Genomic DNA, 12,588 nt, shown 5'->3' with positions numbered 1-12,588 from the left:
CTTTTATTTGACTTATAAGAACATCAACAAATGACTCATTTTTGAGTCTTTCTGCTTCTCGATCCATTTTATTTTCCAACGTTTGCTGTAAAAACCAGCTTTATCGAACTCCTCTGTTTGAAGAGCAGACTCTAAATCTGAGAAGCATTTCCATAAAGATCAACCGAATCACATTTTAAAAGTTTTTTTGTTTTTTCAAAGGAGCTTCACCAATAAAATATTGTAGTCACAGCAGGTCTAATGTCTCTGCTGGCAGAGACATCAGATCTGCCACAGATTCACCTGCAGACATGAAAGAAGAAATGGAAAATACCCCTTTGTGCATTTGAGTGGGTCTGACCTTGATGTCCTCTTTAAATGAGATCTGGGCTCGGGCTGCGACTGATGAAGATTCCCACAAAGTCGTGCTTAGACAAGTTCTCCCCATGTGGGGTTTTAATTAAGACACCAATTTCCTGAAACAAGCTGGACCGTAGTCCCGTCATGTCCTTGATCTGAGCGGCCGTCACTCTCGGGGCTCCCTGATGATTAGAAACAGCCCAAATCTCAAACGGGAAAATGGCAGCATCGCCCTTTTCCTCAGAACCTGACGGTGGCGGTGATCCGATCCCCGTGAGGCCTTTTGTTCCTCTGAAAATGTCAACTCTGTCACCTCTTTTTGATTTTTAGAGGGCGGTAACACATTAGAATTCAGGCTAGCATGCTTCTGGATCATGTTTTTTTTTAATGCATGCCTTCTGTCATCAGTATTGCTGCTGAATATTTAAAAGCTTAGTATGAGGAGCTTCTTCTAACGCCTCAACCTTCACCTGACTGTAACGCTCCATTTCTTTGTACTTTGTTTTCCTTTTTCTTATCCTTTTTTTCCCCTGAAATGTCTGATTTTTTTTTTTTCTTCTTCTTGGATTTGCAAGATGGGAATAAACTTCCAACAGAAAAAAGTTGTTCTAACTGCAAACAAAGAGTTTACACGAGCTGCAGCACAAAGCAGCAGCGCCTGGTTTGGAGGATTTCTCCCACTGCGCGGCTCAGCTGCTTGACTGTAAAGTTTCATGAATTATTAGTCTGTAAAGATCACGGCAGATGATAGGATTTAAAGATCCTAAACACCAGCTGGATAGAGGCAGACATGTTCACATTATGGAGATAATTGTTAAAAAAAACATTAGACGAAAAGGTTAGACATGACCCACAGAGTCGCTGGAGGAGCAGTATAACTTGAATGATAATTGCTTATAAACTACATTAAATACGCATAAATTGTGTAATTCTCAACCAATCAAAAAGTTTGAACAGCTCAAAACCGAATTCACATACAGGCCTGTCGGCCGAAACCCTCGACGGAGATCGGCACATGTCGACGATGGACGAACGCAAGGAACTCCTATGACTTGCGTATATCATGCATGAATCATGAAAGACCAAAATTTAATACAAGGAAAATGTGCAAAATGTATGTACTGACCGTGTTACATGGCCTTAAACATAAGGGGATTGCATGCAAGGGGAAAAGATATTAACGCCACATTGGTGTTACCTTGCCTCCATCTATCGAACAAGGATGGATGGATGTTGTTAGTGAACGCTGACAGGAAACTAAATCCAATAACTGAGCTCCCAAGTATGCAATATGGTGTTTTTAGTTCCTTGATCTAAATGAGCAAACGGTGTCTCTGTTAAGGATGATTTCAAAACAAGCAGTGATTGGCTTCCTGAGAGTAGTTTGGGTTGCAGTATTTATATAAGATAACCATGGAGTTGCTTTCCTTTGTGTTGTGTGACTCCCACACTTCCCATCTCAGTCAGGTCTTTCTAATGAAAGACTTCATTAATTAAGAGCTGCTGGTGCATGGCTTTTCATTTAAAGTGAAAGCATGCTCAGCGAATGCAGCTCAGTGCGTTTGTCACACAAAGAAACTCTGATAGTAAAACCCATTTTGTTGTTTTCAAAAAGATTTATGGTGATTTCTGAAGTAGGATTTGAAAATAAATCAATACTAAAAAAGCGTGAAGCAATGTCAAAATGTTACAAAATGTTTCATCTAATAACAGGCCTTGCATTTCCTCTTTGGTTTTTCTGGAGAACAAAAAATAATCCAAAAACATTAAACAGTGTAAAGGCAAAAAAATAGTTTTATCCTTTGAACTGTTCAAACTAAAGCCTTGAATTATAATTCTGTGCGATAGTCTAATTTGGTAAAAAAAGCAAATTCAGGTTTTCTGGCTTCCTTTGTTTGTGGGACAGCAAATAACCAGAAGATGTTTTTTGAAAGTGTGAGGCCTCTTGGATCCCTCTTCAAAGATCTTCCTCCAGCTAATCAGCTCTTCTGGCAGCACCAGGCCCTTCACAGGAAACACAGCTGGTGTTAAACAGGATTATTTCAAATTGCTTTACTTTGAGTGCGTCCAAGTGTACAAAAACAACACAATAGCGTCTTTCTGCGCCCTCTTTAACGTGAGAGTCGGTTGTCTTGTTGAACGTTTTACGGTGCATTCCTTTATCTTTACAGCGAGCTCTAATTTTCTCCGACACTTCTTAATCTCTGGAGGGGGAATTGAAAGTCCCAAAGACAAAAGCGCACAAAAAAACACACAAACCTCTTCTTTTCCTGAAAGGAAAGTGGGGCACACAAATGAGAAACAGCTTTTCATTCAAGAACACGTTAAGGAATTTTAGAGATTATACTAAAACTGTTGGAAACTGAAGCTTTTATTTGGCTCCAGGTCTAATAGGTTAGGATGTGTGTGGACTTGTTGATACTTTGTCATCTGTACTGTGACCTGGAGTGCTGAGAGACACATTTCTATATGAAAGTCCTACTCCGATCGTCTTGTGGTGCCTTTCCAAAACGTTCCCAGGGGTCTTTTTAATTGTGCTGATGCCGTTTTTGGCCAAAATAATAATTAAAGAGCAGCAGGAGTTTATTAGAAATTTACCTCAGAGTTGTGGGCGGGACTGTTGCCTTCCCCCGCCCCTCTTCATTGCTGAGAGCACTCTGTTTACATGCTTACAGCCACTCAACCTAGCATTACTGGTGCAACAGAAAGGTGGATTTATATAGCAGCTCTCAGCCGTACAGTTTGGAGCCAGACGGGGCGTTTGTGACCCGCCTAGTTTTTTTCAGACTGCATTTTTTTCGTCTGCTCCAGATTCACGATTTGAATAAAGAAATCCAATTTGAAGCTTAACTTTCTTTATAAATGTCCTCCATCGCCAGAAAAATCCTACAAGAACATGTTAAGAACATTACTTTCATCTGAGTGGGACTTTAAAGGTATTAGTAATTAAAGTTAGGTGGATTTGACTAAAGGAGGTTGTAACGAAGACTATCCCTCCTTGTAATAAACCATCTAAACCACCACTCTGTCTCATCACAGAGAGAGAAACCAATGATGAGTTTGTTTCAGCCTCTGGATGAAGGGCTTATTTTCCTCCTTCTGTGTGCTCAGAGCTGCAGTCAGAATGTGGCTTTGCAGAGCCAAGGCCTCCTCTGTTTGAACTTATAATTCCAGCTCATGGGTCGTCTTTGCCGTGGACCGAGTACGCTTACGCCGGGGCTCTGATGCTGATCTCTGACCTGATCTGCCTCTCAGCTAAGTGGGGACAGAGACGACTCCAGCGGAGTCTGGTCTGAAACCACACTGATGATCACAGCAGTCGCCTCTTTCCACGGCTCTGAGGAGAAGCCATCAGAATCAAAGTCTGAAGAAAGGAACCGAGACTCTGGCTTCAGTTCAGGTTTAGACGGGATGTAAAAGCAGAGACACGAATCCACAGGAACTATGTTTTAAAAGAGAAAATCATTACTTTTATTCCCTTTTTTTTGGTTTGCTTCCGCTCTTAAAGCGTTTTTTTCCTCTAATTTGCTCTGTGAGCTTTTAGAATCAAAGCAGATGTAGTTTATTGTTGTGAAATAAAGGCTGTGAACATTTTCCAGCAGCTCAGGATGTCCTTGAAGGAAAAAGGGCTTTAATGAAACAAAGCAGTTCTGTTCTGTTTGCCTGGTTCCTCACTCCTAGAAGGTTCCTCCTCTGTGTCGGTTCCGTCTACGTGTGGATGATGGATCTCACTGAGGTTCTCTGGAGTCTCAAAGCTGCAGAAAGATCCTGCCAGACTGAAACCCCACCGTAAATGTTTTTGTTACAGAAAATAGAACATGATCTGAATCAAAGACGGTCTGGTCCACCTATGTCACTTTTCTTTCCTGACTTTTTTTCGATAATATACCAAAAAAGAAATGAGCCAAAAGCCAGATTGACTTTGTGGTTTCTCCTGAAATGAAATGTGAATTTGTTAAACCGTCAAATTGTTTCTTCAGTCAGGCGTTCGGTCTTCTTGCTGAATTTCACAGCCTTTTTCCTTCGTCTGCTAACTTTCATTATTTTACAAGTTGTATTTATTTCAGATCAAACCAGGTGTTTCACAGATTGTTAATAATCTTCGTTTTAATCCAGGTTACATGGACCTGAAGTGTATTTTTAGACAAACTGACATTTGGGTCTTAATTAACTTAATGAATTCACAGGAACCGGTCAACATGACATTATCTCAACCCGATTGGCTGGAAGATCCAAAAACATGGCAGCCCTCATGTGAACGCGTGAGCTTAGATTTGGTGTGGTGGCTGCCATCTGTTTTCAGGTACGATCAGGTGAACTGCGGGGCTAACGGGTGGTTCAGAGCACAGTTCAGGGGACTCTGGTCATTCCAGGTTGATGGCTCAGGTGATGGTAAAGCTGGCATGGCTGTAAAGGTTTTTAGCTCTAGGGGACTGTTTCTGTCCAGCAGCAGCAGCAGCAGCTGTCCTGGACTGACGGACCAGATTGGTTTGTTAAGTGGTCATTCTTACCGCACCTTTATGGGTGAACTTGACCCCAGCCACAAACTCAAAGACTGACATTTGTGCACATTCAGTACTCGGTAAAAAAACATAAACAAAAAACATTTTATGGGGCTAAAACAAAAAGAAAAAACTTCCAAATGATGAAACCAAAAAAAATCCCATCAGGGGTATTTAAAGTAAGTTTACTAATTATTATGGGATGGCCACAGGACCTACGGCTTGGCAAAGTGTGAAACTTGGCGACTTGCACAATATGGGAAAATAAATCTTTTACTCGAGTTATTTTCACAAAACGTCAAACACTAGCTTAGGTCTACAACGACCATAGAGGTTTCATTGACCTTTGACCTCGGGCAGGTCAAAGGTCAATTTGAATTTAAAAATAAAAACTACCCCTGAGGGGGAACTCCTACCAATGTAAACTCCAAGGAGTACATCTATCGGCTCCTTGAGCATCACTGGAAATCCGCTTTAGAAAAACTTGAGTGGCAGCCGCTCAGCCATCGGGGGCGGGGGAGGGTGGGGCCTGCAGTTCACACGCCACTTGCGGCTTGAACTTATTTTTTAAATTACTTTCTGTATCCATATGCCCTTTTTCTTTCCATTTATTGGTGTACAAAACTCCAACATAAGGAATACATACTGCCACCCACAGGATGAGGGGGAACCGGTAGCACCCTAGCCCAAACCTGGACTGGTAGACACAATGGGAGCACTGGACAGGACCAATGGGTCGGGACTGATTTCCTGATGGAAATGCTCATCCGTCTCTGAATCATGAATGAATTAGATTCCATGCCATGTTTGAGAAATTTTGAGCCCAAATATTCTTTAATGGTGAAAAAACTTGACCATGAGGCGTAGACCAGAGGAACCGTTCTGTCGTCATTAGCTTTATCAACATTACTGCCACCTACAACCTCATCACGAGTCACGCTGAACACATAAAGGTACATTCATGCTTGAGGTCATTGGACCGTCGATCTGCACGGCCTTAAAAAGCACAAGTTATCTGGTTCAGGCAGAAGAGGTTTAGAAAAAGAGCCAGACTCTTGCCGTGCATTTGAGCTTTACGTTCCAAGTTAAACACCGCCTCTGTTCTGGCCTTAAGCCCTCTGAGCCAGAAGAAAGTTTCTCGTCTTCTCCTTTGTAAAAGAGTCTCTCTGATCCCTGTCTCGCCAGGACGAGTCTCCTTCTTCTCCTCTGGCTCGGAGAACCTCCATCGAGTGGAGAAGGTGAGCTGGGGAACGCGCTACGCCATCACCGTGTCCTTCACCTGCGACCCGGAACACGCCATCCCCGACCCCGCCCTGCCCTGATGCGTCCATGGGGGACGGAGAATGGTGCCGTCCGTCTGCTTGGACAAGTCCTACAAGAGAAGAAATGGGGAGGGGGGGTTCACACTAAACTTGACTGACATTTAAACACGGTTTCCATCTTTTTTTGTATCATCTCCAGAAAAAAAACTCCTTTTATTTTTACTTAAGGGGGAACTCTGGTTCTAATTAAGGTCTGAGCGTCTTTGCAGTTGGACTTTTTACGAGGATGTTCTGTTGTGTGCCGTCGGCTAAACAGCTGCAGAGCCGTAACGAGAAGACGCTCATCGCTTCCCAAGACACGCCCTTGTTTGGCTCAACAGGAGGATGAAAGCTGACGGAGCAGGAGGGCTAAAGGCGAGGCCTCTGCTGCAGAACACCAAGACATTCTGGATGCTGGTCCTGGAGAACCTCTTTGACCAGAGTTCCAGTCCTCTTAGAGCTGAAGACATTCGTCTTCCTACAAATCCTGGAGGCTAATCGGCCGCAAATGCTGTTAATTAGGAAATGTTGGGGTTCAAAAAGATTTGGAGGCTTGTTTTTTGGGAGTTCTGGAGATTCTGCTCCTTTGACCAAAGCTTTCTGAGCTAAAACTGCAGGAGTTGAGGCCCAAATGCCAGGTCCTTTAGCCGTCCAATCAGTTCTGTTTCTCTGTCAAAGAAATCTCCATCCATCCCAGACTCTTTCAACAAAGACTTGAACAGTGAATAACGTGGAACTATTTTTGAAAATCTTCTATCTAGCTTCTTTTTTCAATCTGACCCGCAGCAGCAGCTGTCCTGAAAGACCCCGTTCTTTTCACCGTTCTTCTCTCCTCCTGCGCCTTTGAGCGAAGCTTTCAACGCCACCACAAACCCAAAGCTCCACAGGAAGTTCTGAAATTATTATGGGATGGCCACAGGACCTACGGCCTGGCAGCCACTGTCACAAAGCGTGAAATTTGTCGAAAATAACATTTTTCCACAATTTCGGTAAAGAAAATGGCACACACCAAGTTAGGTCTACAACCGCAACCCAAGTTTTGTTGACCTCTGACCTCTGGAAGAGGCTGCCATCTTGAAATTTAAAATGATGCAACTTCCCTTAGGGATTTTGATCCATCACCTTCTAACTCCTCAAACATCATTGGGAAGCTACTACGAAACAAAGTGTTTTAAAGTTTGTAGATTTCAAATGGTGATAGCATGACGATCTCGCAAACGTGGCGTTTCCCTGTTGCTCGCACAATTTTAACCGGAAGATTCTGAAAATGTAATACATGAGTTGTTGGCCCAAGCTGAATGAAACGATACAACATATCAGGAATGGGAGCATGGTTAACAAAAAAAACCTCCGTTGCTAAGGAAATCGTAAATTTTACTTTTGCCGATTCTTGTAACAATTACATAGTTCTGTTCGTCATCCCCAGGTGACCAAATGATACAATGGTTGCTATGGAGATACAACTAACAGAAAGCCACCATATTGAAAAAATATGGTGGCTTCATATGCAGCTCTGACCAGGCTGGCAGAGGAAGAAGGGGGAGGGGTGTAGCAGCCACTCAGCCAGTGAGGGCAGGCAAAAAAAAAGAGGGTTATGGTTTTAATTTATATTTTTTTCTGCTGTTTTAATACTTTACTTGGTTGCTAATTCTTGGTGTAGAATAATGAATTCTGGGTCAGATTGTCTTGATTTGGTGATTTTGTTTTGGTTTCTTCCAGAGTGTCCGTCCACAGAGCTTCTCCATGCTTCATTAGAGGAAAGTGTGGATGAAAATAAACTGGTTTCCTCACAAACGTGTTCACAGCGTTTCCATCCGGAGGAGTAACTGATCTCCTCTGACCTTCAAAGTAAAAGCCTTGAACAGGCTCAGGATCGAGTTACACTGTTCCTGGTAATATTGATCAGGTGTTTTCTCTGAAGCTACAAAGCTCAGACTTTCCTTCAGCTCGTCATCTTCCACCATTAATAGCGGAATTCCTCTGGTCTTCGGAGGGGGGGGGGGGGGGGGATTTGTCTTAATTTGTGGGCAGATCCTTTTAACATGGAAAAGCAGAAACGTTTGAAGTCTGTTACGGCGGTTTCCTGCAGAAAGACTGGGATTCCTCCAAACTGAAGTGAAGTCAGCGTCAGAATGTTATGAGTTTGGAAAGAAGGCGGCGTGGAAGGAGAAAAAAAGAAGTGAAAACTGTGACGAAAGAGAAATGAGAAGACGAATGAGAATCTAAACAAACGCGTCTGAATGCTTCATTAATTCCAATGTAAAAGAATGACAACAGGACTTTATCAAACTTGGATCTCAATGTTTTCTTGAAGGTGGACTTTGAAGATCTTGTCATAAAAGGGGCGGAGTCAGAAGGTGAGATGTTTGCTAATTTCCATCAGTGACGTTTTTGTGGGTGTTTAAAAATGTAAACAAACAGTAGGTGTGTTGAATGTGACTCCAGACTGCCCTGTGTCGTCACGAAGTTTGTAAAAAATAAATAGATTATGACGTGCCAAACTCTCCAACGGTTCTTAAAGGGGACGCTTTTTAGAAAATAAAGTTTGACGTTTGAAAGAACGTTGATTCTAGCAAATAAAAGGTTAACGTTCACGCTGGTTTTTGTCGGTGTAGACAGGCTGGTTTTAACCATCAGAGAGTTGGGAACCTGAGAAATGCTGTTGCCATGGAGACGGAGGTGGAGTCAGCCATCTTCCTGTTGCCATCACCCATCAGGGAAATTTTATTTAATGGAAAGATCATGTAAATCTTTTAGTTGTTCTTGCTGTAACATTAATTTATAATGATTTATAATTTAGTGTATAATAAGTTGCACCTCCATACTTTAGTAATCCCTAGTTTGGTTTTTCAGATCTTTTGCATGATCCAAAGTGAACAATCGCTGATTTTATTTTATTTTATTGGGCTTCTTTCAGTCAGGAATGGATTTCTTCTAGAGCAAAATAAAAAGTATTTAATCCACCATATTATTAATCTCATTGTTGAGTCAAAGTTTGTTTTTCTTTGTGCTCAAATCTGCCAATGTTCTGATGGAGGTGACAAATAACGATGTATCAAAGCTGAAGCAGAATCTGAGCGCTAAAAAACCTGCGGTTTGATGGACTCTTCTGCCTGGGCTTTTAATAAGACGTCTAATTAAGACGTGACCCTTCGGCAGCGAGCTTCGTCCTTTTAAAGGTCATTTTGCGGGAACGACTGTCGTGCTGCATAGACGTGTCGCCAAACGTCAATAACGTTAATTGGAAATAGTCTCTTTTTGTCAGTGACACCGCTAGACACGGCGATTCTGAAGATCTATTTTCAGTTCAGTTCATGATGCCAGTCAGAAATGGAAATGAACAAAAACTTCTACAAAACAAATCCAGGTTCCACTGAAACAACAACATGAAGAGTCAAATTGGAGATTTGATCTGATCTTAACTTTTAAGTCATTTTAAAGATTCAGTACAATTTTGTTAGAAGATCCATCAGTTTGTAGAGATGGAGCCAAAAGGCTGGTCATTCTGTCACTGTTTAATGCATGACCGCCTCCACCTGCTCCCTCCCCTATACATTATCTATCACATCATGAAAAGTCGTCCTTTTTGGCAGCTTTAACAATAGAAGAATGCTCACACAGAAAAAACTGATGGGAAGCTGAGAAAGGATGTCCATGGAATGAGGAAGCAGAAGTGGATCAACACTCCAAGCTCCACTGGGAGTGGATGTTTGCAGAGCGGATCCAGAAAGAGCGCTGGTTCAGTCCATCACCTGACCTGGGACGGATGGAGGAGCAGTTTACAGCCTGAACTCCAAACAGAAGTTAAACCTGCAGGAAGACGACAACCAGATCCGTTCTGCTGAACGGGTTTGGGTCAAAATGTTGACGGTTTACGTCTGCCTACAGACGCAGCTGTTACTGTCTGAAACAATCTCAGGAAAGATCCTCAGGAGGAAACAAACTTAGTATGGGATTTCACTCTCAATTAAACGTTTCTGCCAGAGCTGAATATTTTTAAGTCAGTTTTATTTGTTGCCTAAAAATGAGTTTATTTCTGTATGTTTTTCTTTATTTTTTCTTTACAGCTGTTTGATTTGCTGCTTTTTGATACGATAATCAGTTTTCCTTCAAAAATCCAGAGCAGACGTTTCACGTCCAGGACCGAACGGGGTTTCTCATGAATCTTAAATGTTACTCCAGAAGAGGAAGAGCACGGCCGCCTGTGGACGACAGCAGGAGGCTGGCGGCTCCGAGTGTGCGCTCCGCTTCAGAACATCCGGGAGTACAAATCCCCCCCCCCCCCCCCCCCCCCCCCAGAGCACGCTCCAGCTTCCCATCCGGACCTTCTGTTGGAAATGTCCCAGTGTTCTGATTCGATCCAAAGAAACTGCCTGTTCTGACATTCTGCTGGTGGAAGAACTTCAGTCAGGTTGAAATCTGAACAGCAGTCTGATTACCTCAACATCATTTTAATGAAGGAAGGGGGGCAGCGAGGTCAGAGGTCACACCTGATCTGAACGGAGCTGGAGGCTTTAGAAGAATGAGTCCTCCATCAACTTAAGGTGGAAAGGAAAAGATGCCACGGTGACAGGTGTAAATGATGAAACACATTGGGAGAGAAGCTTCATTTGGATCATGAAGAACTCCACATATCAGGCCCCCCCTCCATGTCAAAGACCTCAATCCTTTTCAGGTGCAGAAACTTCCTGTTTATCTGTTTCCTTTTTCTGAACTGCTTGTTGATTTATTTCAGGAAAAAGTCCACATCAGAATCTGAGCTCAGTGAAAGGAAGTTCTGATGATAGTTAAACGTCCGCGTGCGCTTCAAGTCTGCTGCTGCTGCGCGCGGTTAGTTTATCCCCCCGTTTGCAGCTTTTACGCGCAGCTTCTTTGGTCAGACTTTAGTTTTTACGCGCGGCCGGAACACCCACCTGAGTCCTTCCCGGGTCCCCCGCGTGCCCGTCACCTGAACGTGCCCATGGCCAGCGTCTCGGAGTTGAAGTCGAACTGGTTGCTGGTGGATGAGGCGGACTTCCCCCAGGAGTGCAGGCTGGGCGGCCGCTTCTTAAACGAGGACGTGTACTTGTAGAAGCTCCGGTGTCGGTTCTTCAGGTACTCCCGGTAGTTCTTGGTGAGCAGCGTGTACAGGAAGGGGTTGATGCAGCTGTTGCTGTACGTCAGGCTCGCCACCAGGTAGTTGATGCAGGTGTGCGTCTGCGAGGCCAGGCGCAGCGGCTTGGTGTGGTACAGGGGCAGCAGCTGCCAGATCCAGAAGGGCAGGAAACAGGCCCAGAACACCAGCACGATGGTGAAGATCATGATCAGAACCTTCTGCTTCGGGGAGCGTTTCCCGCCTCCGCTGATCACGGAGTTCCGCTGAGACTCCAGGTACGTGCGCGCCAACCTGACGTACAGGTATCCGATGACGAAGCCCGGAGCCATGATGCTGGTTCCGAACAGGACGGTCACGTAGACTTTGTACGCCAAAGGCGCCCAGGTGGGCGCGCACATCCTCTTCACGCCCCCGTCCGGAGTGCTCTTGGTGGTCTGCGCGACCATGACCATCATGGGGACCGTGAGCACCAGGGACAGCAGCCACACCCCCCACGCCAGAGCCTTGCGGTAACTCTTGGAGCGCCGCACGGTGTCCAGCGGCTGCGTCACGGCCAGGTAGCGCTCCGTGCACATGACGGTGAGCGTGAAGATGCTGGCGTGCATAGTCAGGAGGTCCAGGCTCAGCAGGATGCGGCAGCCCACGTCCCCAAAGTACCAGTCCTTCAGGAAGTAGGTGGACACCACGAAGGGGATGGTGGAGAGGTAGAGGAGGTCCGCGAGCGCCAGGTTGATGATGGAGATGTACATGGACGTGGCGAAGCGGATGGAGTGGCACATCACCACGAGCGTGTACACGTTCCCCGACACCCCCACGATGTACACGAAGGACAGGAGCGTCCCGAACGTGGACGTGATGATCAGCTCGTGATCCACGGAGCCCGAACCGCCGCCGAGCCGCGGCGGGCCCACGGACGTGTTCATGGCGCGCCGCGCGCTCCGCGTCTTCCTCCGGACAAGTTTGTGGAGAAGCGCGCGCACCTCTGCGGCGCGGGCTCGCTGCTAAGCCCAGAGCTCGTGACGTTATCTGTAGCGCACGTGCGCTCTGGCAGGGAGCTTTCATTCATCTGTTCCTCGCGCGCAGGACCCGCAGAGGGTCCGCGATGACAAAAAACAAAACAAAACGAAACAAAACACGGCCTGTCACCGAGGCGAGCACGAGGGAGAAGCTGCGCGCGAATAAAAAAAAAAGAAGCAAAAAAAACTTTTGGATCCTTTTTACGCGCGCAGCTGCAGCGCAGAGGATGAAAAAGGTTTCATGCAAAAAGTTCATCACAAACTTCGAATAAAGAGCACATTTAAAACAAAATGTAACTCAGTTTTTCCAGACAGAAGCAAAGGGTTCATAGAAA

General features: G+C 44.8%; 2 protein-coding genes across 2 annotated transcripts in view; one reads left to right on the top strand and one right to left on the bottom strand.

Moving 5' to 3' along the window:
* The window catches only part of ogfod3 (2-oxoglutarate and iron dependent oxygenase domain containing 3), a 24,360-nt gene extending 15,717 nt beyond the window's left edge, over nt 1–8,643 (top strand). Inside the window, exon 10 of the mRNA XM_004084579.4 lies at nt 6,027–8,643. Coding sequence (XP_004084627.1) covers nt 6,027–6,163 — 137 coding nt within the window. The 3' untranslated portion in view covers nt 6,164–8,643. The remainder of the gene's footprint in view (nt 1–6,026) is intronic.
* Nucleotides 6,102–12,588, bottom strand: LOC101164218 (urotensin-2 receptor-like). Its single transcript, XM_023949220.1, has 2 exons — nt 11,056–12,588; nt 6,102–6,213 (listed from the first exon to the last, which is right to left on the bottom strand). The coding sequence occupies exon 1, from the start codon at nt 12,158–12,160 to the stop codon at nt 11,087–11,089; it is 1,074 nt and encodes a 357-aa protein (XP_023804988.1). The 5' UTR covers nt 12,161–12,588; the 3' UTR covers nt 6,102–6,213; nt 11,056–11,086.

Source organism: Oryzias latipes, chromosome 19 (genome assembly GCF_002234675.1).
Source record: "Oryzias latipes chromosome 19, ASM223467v1".
NCBI lineage: Eukaryota > Metazoa > Chordata > Actinopteri > Beloniformes > Adrianichthyidae > Oryzias > Oryzias latipes.
This window is presented reverse-complemented; position numbering and strand designations above follow the sequence as displayed.

Coding starts and splice junctions, on each gene's coding strand:
- LOC101164218 (XM_023949220.1), bottom strand. CDS start 12,160: ATGAACACGTCCGTGGGCCCGCCGCGGCTCGGCGGCGGTTCGGGCTCC.